Raw genomic sequence first — 27,499 nt, forward strand, 5'->3', positions numbered from 1 at the left:
GTTGTACTAAGAAATACGTTCATTTTGTATTATTGACATTAGGCTGGTTGCCAGGAAACCTCTGAACACACACTGTCTTCTTCTGATATTGTGTTTTATTCACAACATTCAGCGGAACCTGCAACTCACAGAACTGCATCACAGAATATTTCAGTACATTGTCAGTAAATTGTGTATTGAACAGTTTGGTCATACAATGCACTTTGGTCTTTTGTACTTACAAAAAGAAAACATAATTTTTCATGAGACAATCATGAACTCTGTAATCATTCTCAAAGTCAAACAGTAAAGACTCAAGCAGTGTTATCAAGTGCACTTGCGATAGGCGTCTTTGCAGAGCATGCGCAGTTGTGGCCTTTGGGGGGTTGACCGTTGCTTCTGAAGTGGGCATAATCGGATGCCACCATTTTACTTCTGTTAACTGTAAAAAAATAAATAAATACAAATCTGCACTTAGATTAGTCTTTCTTGGCATAGTAACGCATTTCAGCTTATTCACAGCTAGTAGTTCCTTTATAATAGTTTAACTGCATCAATTCACTCAAGGTGATTTGTCCTCTATTTAGTTCTACAGAGTTGTTTTAATATTGGGAATAACTGCTTTGTTTTTACTGTTTGAGTAGAGATCGGTCACATTGCTGGATAGTGCAGCAAAAGGAAAAGGATTTGTTTGTGGCATGTTTAGTAGATCTTGTCGGCAGCAAGATAATTGAAAATGAGGGTTGTTGGTCACGAATGTGCATAGAGGGATCAGCAGTTGTTAGGGTAGTTGCTAATGTGTGATGGAAATATTTTCCCTGACCATCGGGCATACTTCTCAACTGTCTTTGATTGCTGAAATGTTCTTGACTGTTTACTTAATATTTGTTAACTGGGTCGGTCCAGTTGAGATGGTGGCCCATTTTCAATGGCGACCCAAGGAAAAGCTTCAGGCAGTGGTTTGACATGAAGGGTTAGCACTGTCACTCTTAGCTAGCAAATTCTGAAGGCAAGGTGGTAAATTATTGAAGGTTTTGCTCACAAAGTCACAGCAAAGATGGTGACCAACCAGGGCGATGGTGGCTTGCAGGGGGGCTGAGGGATGCAACGTTGTGTTCAGATTCCTGTGGGGTGATTGCTGTAGTGGGAGGTTGAGCCCATGGAGGATTGGTGAGTACTTGATGATTCTGATCAGTTGGGATTCTGCGTGCAGTCTGGTGTTGCGTAGGGAAGGGAGTATTGACAGCTTGGGGGAAGAGAAGGTCCTGAGTAAAATGGTGTTTTTTCTGGCAACTAAGGGCATTTTCTCAATGACGGCAGGAGTACAATAATGACAGACAGTTAATGATGCATTCATGGTTTACTGTGGGGGGATTGAGGGTTTGGTGAGGTTTTCTTTTTCCCACAGCTAGCTCATTGGTGGGGGGTTGGGTGGCTCGATGGCAGTAGTTTTGCGTGGGTTCTCTACAGTGTGGAGGTAAGGCATTATAATGGTTTTCCGGGATTGCAGGCTGTCCTGTTACTTGGAACCTTAGCAACTGCAGGCACTGGGATTAATTATTACTGCACAAAAAAAAAGGTTTTATTTTGTCATGGCTCCTTCTTCGAACCAGGACAGCTCCATTTACTCTGAGGCTATGGGGAGTTATGGAACCGGTAACAAAACAAAAAAAAATGAAATGAGCACCAAGTCTATAGGGTTATTTCTTGTGGGGGTTGTATTATGGTTGTGGGTATAAATTCACAGCATGGCAAATTAATGTTACTGGATAATTTCTTCAATGGCAGAAGTATAACTTTGGGGAAAAGCAGGTAGGATTAGGCTGTAAGGGAAATGGTGCTGAGTTGCTGAGTTTTAAATGTAATAAATGCCTTTTACACCTCACACCTCAGCAGAGAGATCTGTGGAAGAAGGATACCTAGATGGTTCCAGGGCTAGTAGGAGCAATGGGTGTCTTAGAATTGCAGCCATATTTGGCTATATTACTGATGCATGTACTTCATACTGATTATAGAAGGAGTCATTACAGGGCACGTTGCAGGTGTTTTTGGCTAACATCAAAGACTAAAACAATACTAGATTCATAAGTTTTAGTCATACTTTGACTAGGATTGGGGTCCTTCCTGTCATTGTATTGAGAAACCCAAAGTCTTTAAGGAAAATAAAGCTGTTCATTTTGGTGTCTGGCTGTGGTCATTTTATAGGGTATGTTGATAGTTTTTTTTTTTTTTTTTAGGATTGCAGGACAGCAGTAAAATATTTTGCTGACTTGCTGTTCTTGCATTGGAATGGATATCATGCTTTGGTTGTGTTGAAATGGAATGCTCCTGGCTCAGCAGATGGGGTGTCATGGGTTCTCTATAGCCAGTCGTGGTTGCTACAATTTTTGTCACGCAAGATTTTTGCTTCTGTATGGCCATTGCGGTGGCTCTAATCAGGGGATGACTTATGGCTATAGAAAGGTGATGTTGCAGGATGGAGATTCATAGTTGTGGGTAGTTTTATGTCATCTGTTGTTCCTTCTACAGCCTCAGCAGTTCTCTGTTAGACATAAGGCAAGCCAGTCCAGCAGGGAGGCATTTGATTATGGCTGCTTTGTCATAGATGTGTGGCGGTGTTACATTCATTCCTGAGTTGGCAGGATAGTTTGTCTTTGCAGATGTCTTGGAAGGTGTGTTATGTCTTTTAGATGATTTACATGTCTTTTCTTTCTTAAATATCGCAGTTTTTGGAATGCTCCAGCTATAATTTGGAATAGGTGGGTATAAGGTGGAGCCTTCTCTTTACATATTAGAGGATTTACGCTTGTCCTTTTCTTTGTAGATGGTGGTGTTGTGCCGAGTACCATTTGTGGCAATACACAAATGATGGAAGCAGTGGCGAGTGAAGAGGTTACACATGGGGAGCACAAGGTGGAAACAGTTACTGACTGAAATTGCTGAAGGACAGAAGGCATCATGCGGTGGCTTGAAAAGGGGATCTGAAAGGTAGCGTTTTGATAGGATGGATGTTTTGCCACTGAAATGGGGTACAAGGTGGGACTGAGTAATCACCTTATTAAGGCATATTAGAGCTCTGTGTTCAGTTAGTGGGAGCTGATTATTGCATTGGTATAGGGGGTAAGTAAGGAAGAGGTAGGTAGGGGGGGCAAAGGAGAAAGGGTTGGGGATGGTTAATGGGGAGTGTGAGGATCCCACGGGATGAGTAGAGTCATGACATTCATAGGAGCACAGGACTTATTAGGCTAAAGCCCTATGGCTCTTGCAAGCCAGTGAAGTTCAACCCTTGCTTTCTTAGAACTTTGGGGTAGTTTTATTTACTCATTCAGTCGTTGAACTGTATTTGGGGGAAGGGCCAATGAGGTGTTTGATAGGATGCTGGAGTTTGTTCCTAATAGGTGGTGTCTTTAGGGTGACAGATTTGTTCCTTGAGTAGGTAGTGTTAATGTTACATAACAGGTTAAGCCTTTACAGAATACCACAAGGATCATTTCACTTGGGGTTTGGGTGAATTTTGTGGATAGAGTTTTAAGAAGCATGGTATGTAGGTGGCTGGTGGGGTAGTTTTTAAACTGGGTGCATTGTTACAGGGGAATTAGAAGGTTTAAAAGAAGCTTGGTTGCAGGATAAGGCAGTGGAAGGACAGGTCTTAATTACCTACTAGTGGTATAGGTAACATAAGGAAAGAGAGCTCTCAAGGGGAAAGGCCAAGGACAAACAGGGGTTAAGAATGGTTTGATAATGAGAGAATTGGGGGGTGTTTATGTCTGGGTATGTAGAGTACTTTGTTGCTGAGCATAGGCGAGTTTCCAGGAACTTGGTCAAGCGTGCTGGATTTCGGCCAGCTAAGGTAGGACATTAATGTTTTGGAGTTGTTGCACATTTAGAATTGGGTAGTTGGTGAGCTAAAGTGATATGCTACGGTTGACAGGGTCTTGGGTGTGAAACTTGCTGCTAGTGTTTGACTGGGTGCCATTTTGAGTTTAAGGGGTTATAGTTTGTGGTTTTGTTGTGGTTATAGGCTGTTAATAGGTTCAGGCTGAGCCATGATTTCAGCTTTGAAGCCAGAGGGCTAAAAGGGTATGTGTTCTCTTGGTGTGGATGTTCTGGTGTTACAGTGGGTCACTGTGATCCTACTTTATTTAGTTTCATTAGGGTGTGTTTCAGTGATGGCATGGCAAAGGGGTTTATGATGGGACTTTAAGGCACTTTACAGATGATGGGCACACCAAATGATGTTTGGCTTGACCCTTCCTGTTATGGGAAGTAGTGGGTTGAACAATTTTGGATAGGAGGAAGGGAGAACAGTCTGGTCAGGTTGGTGGGCAGAGAAGATGGATAGGCTTGCCCTCCTCTGTCCAACCTCTGGTGTCTGGATATGCATTTTAAGGATATGGGGAAAGGAAATGAGTAGTTGGAGGAAGCTTGGTGAATAGATAAGCAAGCTGAGGTAAGGATGCTGCTTATCTGGTGGAAGGTGATTCGATGAACTCACTGAGATGGGACGCTGCTTCATAAGTAAAGTAAGCGAGCAGAGGTATGCACCCTGCTTGTTGGGCACGGTGAGTAGGTACTCTGCCCTGATTAACATTACAATGAATGGTGTATGAAGTGAGATGGGACGCTGCTTCATAAGTAAAGTAAGTGAGCAGAGATATGGCTGCTGCTTACTGAGGCAGGGTGAGTAGGAACGCTGCCCTGATTAACATTACAAGGATTTTATGCTGTATTTAGAATCAATTATATTATGAATAGTTGTAATTAATGAATTTGGTGATGAAAGCTATGTTATGGAAATTTAATAAAGGTCATCAAATGTCATTTGGTGTGATGTATGTTATTGAAGGGGACCGGGACAAAACAAGTTTGGCAACAAACCAAGTTGTCCCGAGACATCTTCATGTGGGGGTTAGGTTGATATTAAAGGAAGTTAAGTGGGTTGGGGAGGTGAAAGGGTCAAGTGGAGGCAGGGACGGTTGGGAGGAAATGAGAAGGATGGGGAGGGGCTTAAGAGGCTTAGTCTAGTGTAGGTGGGCTAAGCAATCACATTTTGGTGTGAACTTGCTACCCACCCACCCTCTCTCTTTTCGTTGGTGGGTTGGGGGGGAGTAGGGTTATTTATCAGTGGGGGTAGGCGGAGAAGAGGGATAGGCTTGCTCTCTTCTTTTTCCCCTTTGGTGTCTGGATGTGCATTTCTAGGATATGGTGAAAGGAAATGAGTAGTTGGATGGAGCTTGGTGAACAGATAAGCAAGCTGAGGTAAGGATGCTGCTTATCTGGTGGAAGGTGATTCAATGGATGGTGTATGAAGTGAGACACTGCTTCATAAGTAAAGTAAGCGAGCAGACGTATCAACCCTGCTTGTTGGACAGGGTGAGTAGGCACGCTGCCCTGATTAACATTACAAGGATGTTATGCTGTATTTAGAACCAATTATATTATGAATAGTTGTAATTAATGAATCTGGTGATCAAAGCTATGTTATGGAAATTTAATAAAGGTCATCAAATGTTGTTTGGTGTGATGTGTGTTATTGAAGGGGACCGGGACAATGACATTTTGAAATTGGAAAGAAAAAACAAGACAAATATATTAAAGGGTGATATATTCTGATGCTTTAGGGAGAAAATCATGTTTCTGTAGTAAGTTTCCTTGTAAAGGAAGTTAAGGACACGCATATTATATCAAAAGGTCAAAACAAATGAGATACTAACATTGTATCAGAAGCAATAAGTATGTGAATTTGCACTAATGCATAAAGAAACAAGTTCAATCCAGTGCAAAATAGAATCAATGCCTGTTGAAAAAGTGAATTTGAAACTGTACCAAATGTCAGAAAAGACATGCATATTCATAAGTCAAACAGCAGCTAAAATATGTATTGATCTAAGAACCTATAAAAGAAAATGTGGCAGAAAATGCTTAAACGTGGGGAAAATAGAAGAAATTCAATGTAAGTGGAATAGCTGCATTGTACTGATCTCCAAATCTGTTGAGTATATAATGCTTTACAGTGACATCAGAAAATTAAATAGTACATCCGAGTAAGATTCAGATCCATTTCCTGAGTCAAAGAACTGATTGACATGTTGGGCAAGGAAAGGTTTCTTACCACTACAGAACTATACAAAGGTTATTGACAAATCCCACTAGTTCCAGAAGATGGCATTTTCCACAACAGCTGGATTCGTCCATTACATAAACATGACTTTATGTCTCCAGAGTGTGCCTACAATGCTTAACAGACTGATGGACCGACTTCTTAAACCCATTATAAATACAAAGCAGCAGGGGACATGGCCAAGATGGTGAACTCTTAGCAGCATAAACATTTTGCTCTGCTTCTTTTCACTTACTCTGACAGGATTATATATGTTACAGTGTGGAAAATTTATGTTATGACTAATTTTATCCAGCTAAACCAATACTGTAATATTATTCTAGTGTTTTTTATTTATTTATTTATTTTTTACAAATTTTCCTGTCGGGTGTTTTTCAAACAAGTTTCAGATATGAGCCATTAAAAGGTTTCTACTCAGGAGAGTTTAAAGATGAAGGAATTTGAAACAGCATTGTTGCCTCACAGTAAGACGCTGTCTGGTTCAATTCTCAGCTAGAACGTCTTCTGTGTGGAGGCATGCATGAATGGGCGTACCTTCGTTGAAGGTTGTGCATCAGGGCTGGTAACTCGGCATGTAAAAATCCACTACCAAACATTAGCAGACCGGAGTTCCGCTGTGGTGACCCCTAACCGGGATAAGCCGAAAGACACAACAACAACCTATAAGTATCCAGGATCTTTAAGTCAAGATGGATAAACATGAAAGCAAAATGGATAACATAAAAGAAGATTGTAGAAAACAACTGGATTTATTAAATGAAGTCATTAAGAAACAATCAGTTCAGATCTTGACTATAGATGAATCAATGAATGACTTAGATAGCAGGTTTACTGAAAATTAAAACGATGTTAAATTCATCCTGAAACAAAATACTCTGCTTTTGGAAAAGATGGAATACCTGGAAAGCACATCAAGAAAGAACAATATTAGAATATATGGGATACAAGAGAAAGAAGAAGGAGCTAACATGATATAATTCCTAAATAACTAGTTTTCAAAGACTTTAAATCTGCCAGAATCACTCTCTTATGGCATAGAGAGAGTGCACATGTCTTTTTTGAACTCTCTTTTAAAAAATAATCCACCTACTCCAAGCTCTATAATTGTTAAATTTCTTTAAACTCAAGATAAGGATCTGGTATTAAGGACAGCCTGGTCAAATTCTCCAATAAAATTAAAAGGTACTAACATCAGATTTTATGATTATTCTTTATCGGTGATCTATAAAAGAAAAGCATGCATTCCTTTAATTAAAAACCTAAAGAAAATGAATATTAAATCTCAAATTATCTTCTCAGCAAGAATAAAGAATGTTTATTCCTGAAGGATAAAAAACTTTTTACACAGTTGAAAAAACCTTGAAATTTACTTTGAAAAACAAACTTTTAGACCAACATGAAGAAATGGACTGGTTTCAAACTAGCTTAAAGAGACAAGCAACTTGAAATGTTTGGTCAATTAAAGAAAAAAACAGCAAAAAACTAAAAGATAAGTACATTTTGCCTGTATTGCCTGTATTGTAGTGTTGTTGTTTTGAATATTGCTCTAATTTTTTTCCGGGAAGCAAAACAAATAAGGTAAAATCTTTTCATTCATATAAATACATTATTTGATAATAATAATAATTGCTTGGTTTTATAGATCTAATATTCTTTTGGTGGGTTATGTGTGGATTGTAAGTGGTGGTGACTAGATTGTTATTGGGAGGCAACTTATCTGAATTTTAGTAGTAGTCTTTTAAGTTTTTTTTTTCTTTTTTTCTCTCTCATTTCTCTTCTTTCTTTTAGTTTGTTAATATAATATATTTTCATGTTAATGAACTGTTTTGGGTTGAAATGTTTATTACACTGTGTGATTGGTCAGTATCTTGATGCATTGTCTTGCTGTGATGGCTCTGCTTTTGTTTCTACAGTTGTCTGGGTTCTGGGTTCTGGTTGTCTTTGCAGATAATATTGGACTTCGGAGGTGTGTATGTAAATACTACTGTCTTATTCATTTTATTAATATACTTGGTGACATAGTGTGTTTGAATGTTATTAGATCTATTTTGTGCTTTAGTTGTGCATTTTTGAGGTTATCAACTTATTTTGGTTCATTTGGATGGTTTTGCTTGATATGTGGCTCATCTTGTGTGATCACAAGCTGTACATTAAAATAATAATAACTGCCAGAAACTTTACCATTTCTTAACTAATTTTTGTCCAAAGAAAGAATTTAAAGGTGCCACGGGACAAGTTTTACTCACTGCAGTAGCCCAGGATAATCTTAGAGTCATTATGATTGAAGAAGTGCATTTTGACCTCTCAACTACGAAGAAAAAGGAAGGACATGCCTCAGAATGTTCAGATGCTGCTGACTCTTTCATGCAATCATAGTTTATCTGAATGTAATACACAATGGCACCTTTATGCAAAGTTAGTAGAATTTTAAAAGAAAGGCAGCAGCAAATATTATTGTATACTACTATAGTTGGATATAGTACTTAACAATAAATCAATTTTATATAAATTTGTAATCCTTTGAGGTGGTGGCTTTCCTTCATTTATTTTCTATTACCACCCACACTGACAGATTCTTACTCTTGTTATATTCAAGTAAATGTGTTTTATAATATACTAAAACAATAACATTTTTAAGAAAAGGTAGTGTAACACTATGATGTTTACATATATGTTTTTTAAACAATAGCGATTTAGCCTCTCCAGCCATTCTGTGTGTAAGAGTATGTGTGTGTAAGGAGGGGTTTGCACAATATAAGTCCTGGTTATTGGACAAAATGAGATGTATGTTTTTATGTAAAAATGCAGGCTGCGGGAAGAGATGCTTTTTGCTCATTTATTCTGTAACACTATCTTTTTTAGTGGATTATTTTGAGCACGAATGTCAGTGTTCATTTTCTGTATATAAACTTTAAACAACTCATTTGTATGGAGGAAAGAAGTGTATTTGTAATGTTTCTTAGATACATTTAGAAATATATAAAAAGAATAACACACTAAATAAAATAATATAGGAAGAAGCAAACCAGGATCCACAGACAGTATTTATTGAGCGCTTTCATTTTCTAAAATAAATAAAAAACTTCATCAGAATAAGGCAAATACAAAGAATCAATAACTGACCCAACTTATATAACACTCTTAATCTCATAGGTGTTAATTATCAATCAACTTAAAGGTATAAGCCTCTAAAACACACACACACACACACACACACACACACACACACACACACACACACACACACACACACACACACACACACACAAACAAACAATAAATGTACTCCCTAATAATGCAGAATAACATCTACAATAGTTCCATCTATTACTAATAAATATTAAATTTTTAAAAACTATACAAATAAACAGCACACAAAATTGTGTAAGAAATATATATGTATGTATGTATGTATGTTTAAATAAATACGTTCCATATAAATATAAATAAATATACATAAATATCCTAGAGTTGTATGAATTAAGGTGGCAGATGAGGGCTAATGCCACTGAATAACCAGGTCTCAATAGTAATATTTCTATCAGCCGTATACTTAGATTGAGGGCAGAGGGTTATATGTAAACAATATGTAGTTTATAACATGGTTTTAGATATTTGTTTATATTTATTTGGAAATCTTACAACGTGTTTATTTAAACATATATACATATATATATATTTCTTACACAATTTTGTGTGTTGTTTATTTGTATAGCTTTTAAAAATAAAACATTTAATATTTATTCGTAATAGATGGAACTATTTAAATTGTAGATGTTATTCTGCATTATTATGAAGTATATTTATTGTGTGTGTGTGTGTGTGTGTGTGTGTGTGTGTGTGTGTGTGTGTGTGTGTGTGTGTGTGTGTGTAAGTGTGTGTGTGTGTGTGTGTGTGTTTTAGAGGCTTATATCTTTAAGTTGATTGATAATTAACACCTATGAGATTAAGAGTGTTATATAAGTTGGGTCAGTTATTGATTCTTTGTATTTGCCTTATTCTGATGAAGTTTTTTTTTATTTTAGAAAATGAAAGCGCTCAATAAATACTGTCTGTGGATCCTAGTTTTCTTCTTCCTATATTATTTTATACATTTAGAAACATTTTATTTTTACATGAGGAGGTATGCCTCCCCCGAACCCTTCTTATTCAGATGTCTTTGTTCTCAGCAACACTTTAAACTAATGTTGGCAACTCCCAGGTTGTACAAGCTTATGCCAGATTAAAATGTTGCTAAATGCTAGTTTGAATATTTTTTTTCTCAATGTACATAAAAATCTAACAATTCTATAAAATATTGAGGCTTGCAGTCATCGTGATTCTTATTCAGAACCCATACATTGTTTTAATTTTGTCACTGTTTTTGCTCCTTTTCTCTGCCTTCCATCATTCATTTACATTTCACAAATATATAAATGCAACTATTTCAAATTAATTATAGGAAACCATATTTCATTAAGTCTTTTAGAATTAAATTCATACAAATCATTTTAAATCTGTGATTAAATAAGACGTGTAATGTCAAATCCCTCAAGCAAACAGAATAGTATGGTTTATTTGACTTTGGAAATTATTGCCAGTAAATCTAAACAGTTTAACATTTATAAATATGAAGTTTAGTGAACTATTTAAGTAGGTAAGCAATTATCGTCGTCTGATGTTTGCTTATCTGATCCCCTATATAAATATATTATCAATATCATTATAATAATCAGATGGAGTTCATTTCTGAAGTTATTTGTATTTTTCTCAAAATATTAAAGCAATGCTGCCTTCAGACAGAAAAACATCACTGTAAAATACTGTAATGTCGTTAATGCATCATTTTGGGACAATACTGGGAAAACAGCTTAATTTTGTCATGCAGAAGGAAACATTATCAATTTCTAAAGAATGCAACCAGATTTTATCTGAAGTTTGGATGCCCAGAAATGTGAATCCTTTAATATACTGTTTATTTGTTTGTTTGTTTTTCTTGTATTTAACTGTGACGTTTAGAGTTATGATACTATATTCTTCTACAGTTGTCAATTTTTTAGACCCATAATGGGTTGTTGATAATATAACATAGGAGATGGAGATTTGGATGATGAAAATGTATGCTTCAGACTAAATCCTCTGTTAATATGTATCTACTTTGTAGCTGAATTGTACCCCTTTAATCTTATATATTTTTACTCAATGTTAATCTTTTTATTATTAATAGTTTGCACTGCTTTTTGTTTGAAATGCATTGAAAAACAAACTCACTGTTTATAGAAAGCTATAATATAATTTATAGGATACATGTGTATACAGTACTGTTAATTATTCTGATGTGGTGTTCAACTTTGGAGAGTATAAATGCCTATTGATTGTGGGTGCTTTGACTTTGCCTGAACATTATTGGGGACATATTTGGTATGTCCTGGTGAATTCACCTAGGCAACAATATAATATAGACAGATATACAACAGAACTGTATTAGTGAATTACACTGATATTAGGTTATCTATTTTCTTATGGTTAATTACTCCAGTATGGGATCAGATAAAGTGATATGTGTTTGCGCTGATAACTTCAGCTATTTTGTTTTTTAGATTAAATGTTGTAAATGAAAGATCAATATCAAATTTATATTTTGTGTTGTTGGATATTGTGTTAATGACTTGTTGCTTGTGCCACTGTTATTGTAGTTAACCTTATTTAACAGGAACAAAGTCTGAATGTGATAGTTGTTAGGTAAAGAGGAAAGTTTGATGTTGATAAAAATGTTTGAAGATCATTTTAAAGCAGTTTAGTGGCACTATGGAGGGATGGTGTAGATTGTGGCTAATAAAATGTAACTTTATTTAAGTCTTGATCAGTTATTACAATATTTACTATTTAGGTGGTATACATTCCACACATAATACACAAAATCTCTTATCACATAATTTGGAAGGACTAATAGATTGAATATGTAGCTTATTATTTACATTTAAGCTTTATCTTATTGTAAAACTTATATATATTAATTAGAAGTAGTGTGTTAATGCTACTACTAACAGATCTGTTAGTATTTATGAGTTTTTTGTTATATGTAGGTTCTGATATAGGTTGAAAAATGTTATAAGGGAAGGTAAATATTTCATTTTCACTGGATGGATATATAGTTAATGAATATGAATTGGTAAAATTATTTAATAACTGAAGGAATGATATAGTGCCTTAGAGTTAGTCTTTAATATAGTGTGACATATAATATGAATGCTATTATTTTTTATTATTTGCTGACATTTAATTCTTATTAAGAGTTAGTAGCAATAGATACTGAGTAGGTAGGGCTATGGAGATGGTAGTAAGTGGCTTGCATGATAACTTCATTAAACCAGCAATATTTAATTCCATGTTAGGAGATGCAAATATTATTATAATTATTATTTTTGCTGTTATTTATTGAATTTGTCCATAACAAACTTTATTAAAATTAAATGTAAGTTTTTAAATCTAGTTCATAGCTTTGTTCTCTCAAAATTATCTTCAAAGATGTCAGTGTTCAAATGTATTTCAATAAACATCAATGGTCTTAATCATATACAGAGAGGCAGTTTAATCAAATACTTAAATGTTAATAAAGCTCAGATTGTCTTTTTACAGGAACACATTCATTGTCTAAATATTTACATAGATTGTTATTTAAAGATTATTAAATTTTAGTGTGTTCACATTTTTGTTCAAAAAGGAGAGGCATTCTTAAACTTTGGAAGAAGGCATCAATTATGCCCAAAGTGGTTGATACTTATTCTGATAAGAATGGTATGCTAGTATTGGTAGTTAAAATAAACAAACAAAAAAGTATGTGTGTGTGTATATATATATATATATATATATATATATATATATATATATATATGTGTGTATATATAAAATGCTTATTTGATTCCTGGAATTGGTGCTAGAGTGGCTAAAAAAATCTAGATATCAGAGCTTTACATTCAAAAGGGGAAATGATATTAACTGTTGGCTTCAATTGCATTTTATTAAGACAAGACACTACGGAAGATAAAAAATCTAGAGTATCTATAGTTTCTAAACACTTACATTATTTCATAAATTCAATTAATTTAGAGATACATATGACTTAAAATTGTCAAAATCCCTTAAATACACACACTTTTCATTTAGATTTGGTAGTCAAACAAATATAGACATTTTTACTTCCAGTGGGTTATTTTCTAAAATTGATAAAGCGCTAATAATTTCTTGTCCATTGTCCAACCATAATGATATTACTTTTAATATAATTTTGGAATCTAATGATTTAGGCTTTTTTGTTAGAGAATTCCTGATTGTATAGATAAAATTAAAGGAACTAAAGCAAGTTTTTTGAATGAATTATTTTTTTATGGTGATTAATAACAATAATGATGAAATTTCAGATGTTATTTTGTGGGATTCATTAAATTATATGGTAGAATTAAGAGTACTTATATAAAAGAAAAGTGTAGGATAAGGAGTGAAGCATTTTGCAATCAAATATTGATAAAATAAAATTACATTTAAAACCCATTGATAAGACAGCTAATACAGAAGAAATCAAAGGGCTTAAGTAAAACTATATAGAAATAGTGCATCATAAAATTTCAATAAACTGTGAAAAATTAATTTTATAATCCTAATCTATTAACCCCAAAAATTCACATAGATTGGTTAGTTATTATAGCTAAAAGACTAAACAAAATAAATCACATTAAGGAGATTTAATATAAAGTTGAGAACAACACTAAAAATGCAACAAATTTAAAAGTTATATTACAATGTTTTTGAAATCAGCATGTATTAACTAATAACAGTAATTCTACTTCAGATAATAGTAATTTAATAGATTTTTTTAAGTAAAATATAAAGCATAAGTTAACTCAAGAGCAGAATACTAAAATAAAGAAACCATTTTCTTTTAAGGAACTAAAAGAACAAATGAAAAATTCTTAAAAACAGTAACGCCTCAAGCATAGATGGTTTAACTCCATAGTTATATAAACTAATTCCTGATAATTTATTAAAAAAAATATTAAAATCTTTGCAGGAAGTTAGAAATGCATAAAATATTTTTCCTTCTTGGAGATATTATTTGATTTCACCTATTTTAATGCAAGAAAAAGATCAAAAACTATGTTCCTATTATCACCTAATTTCTCTCTTAAATATTGATTATGAGCTTTTTATGTCTATTCTTGCAAGAAGATTAAATACTATGATAACTGATCTAATTGAAGATGATCATATGGGCTTTATTCTAGATAGAAGACTACAAAATAATATCATAAGGCTTTTTTCATTAATAGATATTGCTAACAAAAATAAGTAAGAAATTATGATTTTAAGTCTAGATATAGATAAAGTTTTTGATTCTGTTAATTGATTATATTTGTTTAACATACTTAAAGAATTTATAGATATAATATCAACATTGTATAATAATTCATTATCTTTTGTTAAAACAGGCTCCTTTTTATCTAACTCCTTTAAAATATTAACAGGCACAAAGCAAGAATGCCATTTTTCTCCCTTATTATTTGACCTGTCAATAGAACCTTTTGGTAAGTTTGTTAGATCAATCACAATGATAATGGGGGTTTCCCTAGATGACATTTACACTTCTAAAACTCAGATTTTTCCTGATGACATATTGATAACCAGTGGTAACACTGATTCTTCATTGGAGCATATAATAAATTCAATTAGCTGGTTTAAAAAGAATTCATGTTCAGGATTTAATTATAATAAAATAAGAATGCTGCTGATTAATAAAAATATATACTTTAAAAATTGTAAGGAGTTTAATTTTGAAAATTTGCAATTTAAATATCTGAGAATTATTATCACATCTAGTTGGAAGGATTCGATTTTGGCAAACTATAAAAATGTAATTGATATATTGAATAATTTAATTAATAATTGGAATAAATTGTTCTTTACAATGGAAGACAGTCTTACATTAATTTAAATAATAATTTTACCAAAAATGTTATTTTCTGTGCAATCATATATATCAAAGAATTTAAACTCTATTCTACTTAAATGTCTGTGGTAGCCATAAAACCCGAGAATTTCTTTTGATTGACATGTTAAAAATTGGTAAGAAGGTGGAATTGGTTTTCCAAATATTGAATTATATGCCAAGCCTGTTATAAATAATATTTCAATGGTTACATTCTTCTTGTGTTTCAAACTGGAAACTACAACATGAACTGATTTTAATTTCAAACAATAGATCTGAAATAGATTCTAATTTTCAATCTGGTTTTAATAAAATATATTTGGGTCCTTAACAATTTTTGTATGAATATTAAAAAATATTCATTCTATGCATTTTGCTAAATATATTTTATGTACTTTTACGAGAGTTGTGGAATCTAATTATATTGTCAAAGAACTGTTAATTCGAATGTTCCCTATATCTTATACTAATGGATCTTTGGAAACATTTAATATAAATAAAATTCTAGATCTTGAGGGAAGTGATTTAAAATTTTGGTATCAATTGTTAAATGGCAATAGAATATATTCATCTGATTACCTTTTGGCTAGATATAGTAGAGGTAATAATAATTGAAAAATATACAAATTTTTAAGGAGTTTATAAATAATAAACTGAAAATGTTTGTAAATATGAATACACATCTCATCCCCAACATTTTAGATTTTATATTTATGATTAGTAGTAGAACAAGTGATAATAATAATAATAATAATAATAATAATAACAATAATAATAATAATAATAATAATAATAACAACAATAATAATAATAATACATTATATTTATCTAAAATTAAAAGATTTTAAGAACTGAATTCATAGCTCCTGGTTTTGAATTATACAACAAAAATGAATGCTGGAGTTTTCTTTCTGATATGAATAAAAAAATAGCTTTAAAGTCTATAGAGAAAATTACTTCATCCCTTTATTGAAAAATGTATATCTGCAAGTATTTACATAGATTTTTTAACTCCTCACAAGGTTGCTTTGTTTATTTAACATTTGATTTGATTTTCAGGAAAGTCCAACTTGGAACAAAGCCAATTTTCAGTGGACGCCTAGAGAGAAACACCCTAGAAGCATGTCTTTGTAATGTGGGAGGAGAACTGGAGCACCAGGAGGAAACTCACACAAATGTAGGGAAGACATGCAGACTATGTACAGAAGGCACCCCAGCTGAGAACTGAACCAGAGAACTTCTTACTGTGAGGCAACAATGCTACTGCTGCACCACTGTGCCATCCATTTAATTTATAAAACAGAAAAAAATAATTGTTGATGTGATGAGGTGTGGGATGCAAATTGCTTTCATATGGGTTTAGACTGTAAACTGGTTACTCCCATTTGCCAAGAATTCAGAAATTTTGCTAAAGCATTATGGTCTGATTATTGCATTGTTACAAACTCTCTGATTCTATGTAATGCCCCAATACCAGATTATATAGCAAACACACAAGAACTCTCCTTTGGCCCATACTAGCTATAGCCAGAAAGATTATTACATAGAACTGGAAAAGTAAGAATATTCTCTCTTTTGTCAAATGGGGTCTATATCATATATTCAAAATTCCAAAATATCGAACACCATAAGTTAGAACTTAGAATTTTGAAATATGATAACATCGAACACTCAGAATAGCAAATTTTTTCCCAGGGAAAAAATTTGCTGTTCCGAGAAACATACACACAACACAAGCACACCAAAATAAATAAACCACACACATACAATTAACAAAACCCAACCACTACACTAAACCATACATACATTCCTAACTATCCACTTACCTTAAACTGCACCATAACCCTAAGGTCTGTAACTAGCGCACACATACCCTATGAAATTATACAGACAAACTAATTAATACACACACATACAGTTAACAAAACCCAACCCTATACTAAACCATACATACATTCCTAACTATCCACTTACCTTAACCCGCACCCTAACCCTAAGGTCCATAACTATTGCATACATACCCTATGAAACTATACACAAACAAACTAATTAATACACACACATACAGTTAACAAATCCCAACCCTACACTACACCGTACATACATTTCTAACTATCCACTTACCTTAACCCACACCCTAACCCTAAGGTCTGTAACTATCACACCACAGTGGAGGAAATAGTGAAGACACAGAACAGCCCACAAAAATCTTGACCTAGGTAAGATTTTGATGTTCCAGGGCTTCGCTATTTTCATCCTTTGATGTAGTGGGTTCGATATTATAACATTCAAAGTTTTACAACTTCGAAGTTATAATATAGACTCATCAAATGTGTTTGCTTAGCCAAGAATGTGTGTAACAAAAAATTGCAAACTATTAAAATGAGAATGTTGAATGTTATTCATCAATATTTATCATGGCAAAAACTTAGTGATTTATTAGAGAAATATTAATTGCTAAGTTTAATATAAAAAAATGGTTATGAACTTTTTATCTAGTTAATTGATATGTTTGTTAAAAGTTAAAATTTGTTTCATATAAAAAAAAAAACTTAATAAAACATTTAAAAAATTACAAAGCAGCATAACTATATCACATAGCAACATTTTTTTAAGTTCTGGGTAGCCATTTCCCTGAAGTTCAATTAGGTTCAGACCCTCTGCATCAAGCTGAATTGACTGATAACCTACTTAAGTTCAATTTTGGCATGACAAAAGCTTGGGTTTGTGCCATGTAATGGCCCAGTTATTAGTGAAATCACAGGATGAAAAAATGCAAGCAGTACAAACCTGGCCACACAAATCACTAAGAAAATGTGAATGCTCTTATGCACTGGTCATTTATTGTTATAAATGTATTTCTATGTTTGCTATCATTGCATGTCCCCATCCCATACAGAGTGAAATGTACAATAGAAGTTATGTATGTGTAATTTTTTTGTCCGGGTCCTTAGTTGATTAATCATCTTGAATTCTGCTATGTCACCATTTTTAATAGTCTAAGGGAAAGGTAGATGATCTTATTTAATTTAACTTACTTCCTGATATATTTTGGCATCAGATACCAGGTTTACTATGCCTGGTAAACCAAAGGTCCAGACATTTGAAGAGCCACATATGGTGGTCTTGATCATGGACAATGTCATATGAGATTTACTAGGAAAATAGATTGTTTAGATCTCCTCAACAATATTATCTCTTAACCATTATAAGTTAAGCAAATGGTTACTAAGAACTCAGAGTGTTTACTATTGTGTTAGCAATTGTAACAATGTTGAATTTTCAAATAACGAGTCCAAAAGATCATAAGCTGAAAACGTCAAGGACCAAGGAATGAACAGCCAGACTTGCTTCCCTTCTGGACCCATGTTAGCTCTTTCTTATGTATCCTTGCAGGCAATGAGGTTTGATATTCAACATTGTTCACTCCTGTGCTCCTCAACATTGTCAGCTTATGATCTTTTGGTCTCATTATTCCAGAATTCAACATTATTTCAATTGCTGATACAGGAGTAAACCACACAGAGTATATTGAGATGGCCAAGTTAGCCTTCCTGCAGTCCATGATATCCATGTATGGTTTGAGAATTTAAGAAATGCACACTACCATCCTGTTTCAGCAGTCCAAACTTTCCATTTTAATGAATAAACTGCATGACCTGGAAAGTCAATACAGTCAGAATAATGTAAGTCTGTTGGGGGTAAAGGGGTATATCAAAAGGACAATTTGCAGCTCTATTCGAAGGAAACATTAGAAGCAGAGCTAGAGACTGATAAACAGAAGCTGATCAAGAGAAAGAGATCACAACTACCTGGAGCCAAGAGTGTGGATCAATCACTTAGGCATATCATCTTTAAGATGATAAATGATGCTGATAAAAGCCACTGTTGCCAATTTAGGGAAAATCTTTTATATTGGAATGTGTGGTTGTGAAGCTGCTACACGGGTATTAAAAAAGGAATTTGTAAGAAGGCATGCATTCAATGTGGCCCATGCTTCATGTTATAAAAATGTTATCATTTTGCATTTTATTTCTCCAACCTTGCTGAATATTACATAGAAAGATGATAAGCAATTCATCTATTCTGAGGCAGTGTCAATAAAAGTAGTGCATGTCAAATTTCGTAGTGCAAACTTCTATAAGCTGTCACTGACTTCAGCTACTAGTAAAGATAAATGTAAATGCTGACTTCCTGCTCCATTGAATTTGAAAAGTGTTGGTTTGTAGAGGAGAAAACTGCCAACCAAACCAAAGAAATTTACTTTGCTTTCCTACAGCAAAACAGACTGAATTCATTGCAGATATCCTACTAGAACAAGCAGCCTGGTGAAGCTAGCATGAAAAAGGTTGCAGTCTATTGATGACACCACCAATAAATTAAGCTTCCTAGATGAAGAAAACAGCATGCCTGCATGAGTCAAGAATATTGAATCTGATGATATGACAGCACCTGCTGCCCATTCCAGGAAGCACCCATCCAAAAGCAAACTTACAACAGCTTGTTTACGAAGGTTTTAAAAATCAAGTTGACGTGACTAAAAGGCAAAAAAGTGAGTATTATTCTTTAGTCGTTACTTATGAAAACCATAATGATTTACCATGTTTCTCTCCTTTTCTGTTATGGATTATGTTTGTTGACCGGCCAATAGCTATCACCATTGGTAAATGCAATTTTCTTGGAACAGCTATATTACATTTATTAAGTGTCCATTTCATATATTCTGAAAATGGCCGTTCATATCAGGTATTTCAAAACATCAATATTACCAGTTAATTGCATTAACTCCACATTCACTTATAATCTCAACATGTAATTTATTATTATACTTAACAGTTATGCTGATCAACGTTGTGATAAGCATAGCCAGATTTGTCCAATGACATACATTAAATAATATTCCAAAGACATGCATCTGGAGCATTTCTCCCCGGGCCTCCGCTGAAAACAGGCTCTGTGGAACCTAGTCGGACATTCCCGGTCAACAAATGTTAAATAAATAAATAAAAATAAATATTGCTATAACATTTCCCCTTTTGGTATTGTTGTATGACAAAAAGTAAACTGATGCGGTTAGTGCAAGATTTTTGTTTTTGAATTTGTACTTCTGTGTGTTTTGTGACCTTGCAAAAATACTGTTCAAAGTTTTACATTTTCTTAAAATGGGGGTATTGCAAGACTAGCAGTCTTATAAGTCTCACAATGTAATTTGCACAAATCTGAACAAATGTAACCACTTTGTTGTTCATTACTGCAGAAAATACATTTAATTATTAATACTTTTCTCCTTTTATTGAACACATTGTAAAGAATTCTACATATTGAGTAAAGCACACTTATTAAATAAAATTCAAAGTAAAAAAGTTTGAACACAGGAAAATATGAATATTACCTTAAATGGACGGTGCATTGCTGGGTACTTAAATCTGAGGTATATCAATCCAGCAACTATAAGACCAATAAAGAGCCATCGAACAAAGCTAAGAAAGTTTAGCAGGCTAGAAATGTCTCCGGAGAATACCATAATAACCATTAATGGAAACTGAAATAGAAATAGAAATAGCATAAGTCTTCAATATATATGACCATTTAAGGTATTTACTACTAGATGCATACAACTGATTCCTTTTACAACCAATTGCTGTATCAGAAATTCAATTAGTTTACATGAAGCTAGATCCTCAAAGGACAGTCCAAAGTACATAATGCAGGTCAGCATCTTTTTACTTTGTTCAGTTATGTTTAAGAAGACAGAATAAGTTAAAGGTTAACAGCTGAACAGATTCATAAATATTTCCCTAACACACTGCTGAGAAAGTATATTTTCAGTGATATATATGTATTAACTGCAGAAGAATTAAGCATACAGAGAGTAGGGAAGATAATCTAACAATCTCTAAGGCAACACAAGGTGGGCACAGTGCTAAACAAACCTGAAAACCTGGAATATTATGGAACACACAGTGCTAAGTAAATCTGAAATCCCAGAATATTATGGAACACACAGTGCTACATAAATCTGAAATCCTGGAATATTATGGAACACACAGTACTAAATAATCCTGAAATCTTGGAATATTACGGAACATATAGTGCTAAATAAATCTGAAATCCAGAAATATTATGGAGCACACAGTGCTAAATAAATCTGAAATCCTGGAATATTATGCAACAGACAGTACTAAATAAATCTGAAATACTAGAATATTATGGAATTCCTCCACTAGCCCTTCAATTACCCTTTTTTCCAGAACAATCATAGGCAATGCTGGTGCATTGATATTCAAAAGTGACTGATCATCATTTTGGGGGAGGGTCAGCTTTTTGCTTTACAAACTTAACTTCCTTATTGTATGGCTTGGCAACTGCATGTGGTTAGAACATGAAAGGTGTATATCAGGTGCCGCCTGTTCATTCAAGTACCAGTACTTCACTGGCATCCATGCACCCCTACAACGTTGTGGCTTCCAGCTAAGATTTTGGGTTTACTTCAGAGTCATGTAGTGGGGCAGATGTCCACGAGAAGCACATCGTCCCACTTGGTCTAAGATGGGTGAGTCAACAACACTACTCATTCCCTGGTCTACACTTTTAACTCCTCCAGGGCTGAGGTCAATAAGCAAATTCTGAGTCTTTGGCATGAAAAATGGCGTCCAAGTGATTTACTCCTTGGAGCGACTTCAGGATTTCACTTGTCTACTAGACAGTTAGAAATCTGGATTACAGTGTATACAAAGCTCCATGAAAAAATATAATCTGATGAGACAGAACATTGTGTTTAATAAATTGTTTCTGTAAAATAATTATAATGTCAGTGAACTTTTGAGAATGCTCTATGGCTTTAATATGAAAAGTTGGAATATTCATAAAAATGTATATGCACACAACCTTGTGTACATTTTTCCATACAGATGCACATTCAAAAACAGAATATTCATGCAAGTAATAACACATGGCGCTTGCATCAAATGGATATTAACATACATACACAGACACACGCACACACATACGCATCTCATGATGGTGTATAAGCAGTTAAGTCTGTCATGCTGGAGGGCACTATCTTGAACATATTTTCAACCTAAACCTCTCCTAAATGAAACTGTACCTTCACAGCAACTAAATCAATTGGAAACTGAAATATGGCTGTATATTAACTTTGTTTCACCATGACTATAGGTTGTGTAAAAAGAAATGTAAAGTCTAAGAAATCAGAAATGAAGTAATTGTTTGTTAGTTACATTAGACACAAACTTGGGTATGGAATAACAATATGGAAACCTTATAAGAAAACAAGCATGAGGAACTAGAAAAAGTACAGGACAAAATGTAGTAAAAGGGCATCCATAGATGTGAAAACGGAAGTTATTATGAAATACTAAAAATATCTGAACTTGTACAGTGTCTCGTGTAGACAATTAAAAGGAGAGCTTATTCAGGCATATAAGGCATTTAGAGTCAATTATCTCTAGGAATGTTTGGGGATTATCAAAAAGTAGTAGAGAATCATCAGACAAATTATCAAACTTATGTAGAAGATTCTGTAGGAATGAGAAGTGTACTAATTAGTTCTTAGAGAACAGCTGATACATGCAGGAGACTACCACATTACATTAAGGCAAGCACTAGTTTAGATATGTTTAAGAACAGACTGGACACTTATGGGTGCATAGGTTCATAGGTAGGTTCATAGGTAGGTACTAGGCTATTGGCCCTAGGGCCTATATAAGCCTAGCCAAAAAGGTACCCTGGCTTTCGCCACCCAAGAAAATTATTTTCCTGTGCCCCTGTCGAGCAGAGCCACAGAAGTGATCCCTGGGGTGAATTTCCTATTTCCTATCCAAGCATCAAGATTTTTCTTGAAGAGTGCTAGTGAGGAGCTTTGTTTGATATAGATAGGCAGTTTGTTCCAGAGTATGGGAAGTGTCTGAGACAGGAATCTATCCCTGCAGCATGTTCTGTTTATTGTGGTGACAAGATTTAGGTCCCTAGAGCGTGTAGCTTGGAGAGATTGGGATTTCTTTAAGTGAAGCATGTCCAACAGCTCTGGGTTTGGCATAGCTTTGTATGTTTGGCAGACATCGCCTCAGAGTAGGCGATATGCAACGGAGTAAAGCTGGAGATTTTTGAGACAGTCTGCATAGGGCATCTGTTTGAGGCCAGTAATCCTCTTTGTGAGGTATTTCTGCTGCCTTTCCAGTTGTTGTAGATGTCTTGTGAGGTACATACCAAAAGGGGTGTTGTACTTTATAATGGGTCTAATGAGTGACGAGTAGAGGGGAACAACGACCTCTTTTTTCCTGGATGAGAATCCTTTTGTGATGAGGTGTGCCACGTAGAAGAATTTCCTGACTACTGTGGCAATGTGATTAGCAAAGAAGAGACTACTGTCCACCTGGGTCCCAAGGTCTCTTATCACACTTTCAGTGTTAAGTAGACTACCACCTATGCGGTAGTTCAAGGTTACAGAGCTTTTACCAAAGGGGATGACAATGCACTTTTTGACATTGAGCTTGAGGCCATGGCTTTGACACCAGGCATCTGTCTCAGTGAGGCCCTTTGGTAGGATGTCCACATCATTAGGAGTTTCGACTATGGCTCCTAGTTTGCAGTCATCTGCAGACTTTGTTAGCCAAAGACCTTCTGTGTTAGCTGTACTTCAGAGAAGTAGATACCAAACAGGAGAGGACCCAGGACTGAACCCTGTGGTACTCCACTTGTCACGGGTCTGAAATGGGATTTGGAGTCTGGTATTTTCACAGTGTGGGTTCTCAGTGAGCCAGTTGCCAACCCATCTTGTGTCATAGGGATTTATACCTAGTTTAGTGAGTTTATCTATAATTCCAGAGTGGGGGATGGTGTCAAAAGCCTTGGCGAGATCAAGATAGGCTGTGTGCAAGCAATTGTTTTGGCATATTGGCAGGCTAGAAGGACATTAATGCCTGGGCTTGAAATATTTCTATGTGTGTATGTATGTGTGTTTGTGTCTTTCGGCTTTTCCCAGTTAGGGGTCGCCACAGTGGAACTCCGGTCCGCTAATGATTGGCAGTAGATTTTTTACGTACTGGCTTGCTGGGCCTAATGCACAACCTTCAACGAAGGAACGCTCATTCACACATGTCGCTACACAGAAGATGCTCTAACTGATAATCGAACAGGCAACGTCTAACTGTGAGGCGACAACGCTACCGCAGCACTACCACCGCAGTATGTATGTGTGTATGTAACCCTATTCCCTTCCCCTTGACAGAAATGCTGACAGTCAGTATTTTAGTTCTTCTTGTCCCAGTTGTATGTTTAGGTGACAAATCAACTATCTGAACACAGATTATCCAAATCATAATCATGACAAAATTTGTCGATACAGAGATAGCAGAAGAAGTAATAGTGAAGCTCAGAAGAGTGAAGCGAAACAAAACAGGAGAGTGAAAATAAAATTCTGAATTATAGAACATTATAATTTATAATGCATGTGAATTCCTGTGAAAGTTATGACACTTCTACGGCCTAAATGAAAATGGAAGGAATTTGTTTCAGAAAAATGTTTAGTAAAGTTGGAGTGTTTAGTGAAGAAAGAAAATATGACCTTGCATTATTAATTGACAGTGTGTGCACAAAAGAATACATGAGCAGAACGACATAGTACAATGAACGGAAAAGAAAAGAGGTGAAAGGGTTAAAAGGTGAGTGGATATGCAGCCACAAATGTAAATGGATAGAAACAAAAAGCATGTAGACTAATAAATTCTTCATAGTAAGAAAAATATGGGGGGGGGGGTGGATAGAAATAATGGAGCTAGACTCTCTGACCTTGAACAGGTAACATGGAAAATTAGAGCTGGAAAAGTTGTGGCTGTAGAATGCTGGCAATCGAATGCTTTGCATTTAGGGCAAACATAAAACTGGCTAATAAAAGAATCCTTTGTGGGAGAATTTAAACAGATACCTTTGGTGATAGAGAAATGGTAAGATGTGATACACCGAGTACCAACAGACCAAAACATAAATAAATAAATAAATAAATAAATAAACATTAAAACTGCATAAGAAGAGTGAATCTTGAACAGCGCTCTTCTCTTTTAAACTTGTTTTTGCCCCTGTACCCTCAATGTGTGGGACAAGCCCTCCACAACTCTCAAACTTGTATAAATATATACACCTACACACACACACACACACACACACACACACACACACACACACACACACACACACACACACACACACAAACAGACACACAGCGTCATACACACACACACACACACACACACACACACACACACACGCACACATGCACACACACATACGTACACATGCACGCAAGCACAGACATACACACACACACACACACACATACACACACACACACGCACACACACACGCACACACATTGAGAGAAAAATAGACAGACAAAAATTGAAGACTGGATCATGAAGAAAGAGAAGAAATTACAATAATTCAGACAAAAGGGGGAAGGAAAGTAGATAAGAGGGGATGCTGAATCAGAGTGAATCAGCAATAAATAAAATTCGTTTAAGGGTAACTAGGGCAGCAGAAGTAAAAATGCTTATACAAAAATGCTTCTGAAACATGAATGAAAAAAGCAGGGAATGGTTAATGGGTAGAATGAAGGGAAACACACACACACACACACACATATATATATATATATATATATATATATATATATATATATATATATATATATATATATAGCTATAGCGAGATAGATAAATAGAAAAATAGATAGATATAGTACTAATCAATGTAATGGTGAGGTATAAAGTGCTGAAAACAGTACAGTATGGGTGATGACAGATAGTTATGAATAACTGTGTAAATAATGGATGCATTAAAACTGGAGTAAGAGAAAGAAAGAGAGAAAGAAAGAAAGCTGGGAGAGGAAATGACTGATGGGTAAAGAGGTGAAGAAGACTCAGTAACTAGCTGGAAGATAAGCTTTCAGTCAAATTTCATAAACTATTTAGTATGGGTGAAGTAAAAAAATGTAAATATTTAGTATGGGTGAAGTAAAAAAATGTAAATATTTTATTTAACAAGGTAAGACAATAATGTGGTTTAAAATTTTTGTTTCAAAGGCAAAGATATCTATTCTCCACCAAAGAGGAAAGAAGAGAGAAAATGCTTGCATTTGTGCATGATTTTCTCTTGTGGGTATCAATGCAAAGAATGTGAGTTCATTTTTCCTGCAGCTAATCTAGGAAGTATTCTGCAGTGATGTCAAACAAAAGCAGATGATTTTAAATGATTGTAATTGTTGGAAAATGAATGGCTGACAGGAGAAAATCTTGGAATAATAGAGATAAAACAGGTTGAGGGATTGTGGTTGTTAGTTGATATTATGAAAGTATCTTAGATGTATGATATGTTTAGTTAACAGTGATGAAAAAGATGTGTATCAGCAAAATATTATACTGAAACTAAAGACAGACAGTAGAGAATGACACTTTTGGTTGAATCTGACATTCGAGAGGGGAAGATCATGAGGCATGTGGGGGTTGCTGCCATTGGGAATAAGTGAATATTTGTCATGAGAAGAGCAGAGAAGAAGGTGAAGAAATAGTATGTTGGGTAGGTCAGCACATTTTAATATTTTAATGATGACTGCACAATGACAGCTAAGATTTAAGGGAGTTCTAATAGGAGAGCATTGGTGGAATTTGAATTATTTTTAGATAGATTGGTCTGGCCTACAAACTGAATAAGACAAAATAGAGTTTAGGATCTTAAGCGAGAAAGAGGTGGATACTGTTAAGATGGCATCTGTGGTTTAGCCTTTGGTGATAAAAGTATGTAGAATATTTAAAAGGACTACAGAAAGTATCTATATGATGGAAGTTTCAGACAAGCGGAGTATGCTATGAATATGTCGACAGGTAGAAGTGACAAACAGAAGTGATGCATTTAGAGAATACTTCTGCACCTTTCCTGATATCTGTCAGATGTGGCATGGTCAGAATGGATGAGGAGGTAATAAAAGTATATGATGGGCATATTTAGAGAAAAAGAAAAATACTGGGGATTGGGAGGAACAGTTTAAAGAGAGGCGCTAGTGGATATCTATCTATAAATATGAAATCCAATAATTGAGCAATAAACCAAATTTGAATGTGGGTAATGCAGGGTTTACCAATGGCTTTTGTGATTTGCTCATGAGGTTGAAGCATGAGTGACAGACATTTGAATCATTTTATAAAATAAAGCTGAGGAGGACACTCAAGCTTTATGTTAAAGTGTTTAGTAGATTGCACACTGTAGAATACTACAACAATGACACAAACTACAGTAAATAGAATAAAAGAGTATATTACAAATCTGATGTGTTATAAATTATTAAATAAACAAATACATTATATAATTAACTGACTAGATAAAATTAGAAGTCAAGCACTATAAGAGAAATTATTTCAGGTTGA

General features: G+C 34.6%; 1 protein-coding gene across 2 annotated transcripts in view; it reads right to left on the reverse strand.

Moving 5' to 3' along the window:
- The window catches only part of LOC122793519 (cystine/glutamate transporter-like), an 860,650-nt gene that overhangs the window by 284,115 nt on the left and 549,036 nt on the right, over positions 1 to 27,499 (reverse strand). For both annotated transcript variants that reach the window (XM_044061648.1, XM_044061649.1), the window contains exon 9: positions 20,455 to 20,604. In XM_044061648.1, the coding sequence (XP_043917583.1) occupies positions 20,455 to 20,604 (150 nt within the window). The remainder of the gene's footprint in view (positions 1 to 20,454; positions 20,605 to 27,499) is intronic.

Source organism: Protopterus annectens, chromosome 2.part0 (assembly GCF_019279795.1).
Source record: "Protopterus annectens isolate FY-2018-M chromosome 2.part0, PAN1.0, whole genome shotgun sequence".
Classification (NCBI taxonomy): domain Eukaryota; kingdom Metazoa; phylum Chordata; order Ceratodontiformes; family Protopteridae; genus Protopterus; species Protopterus annectens.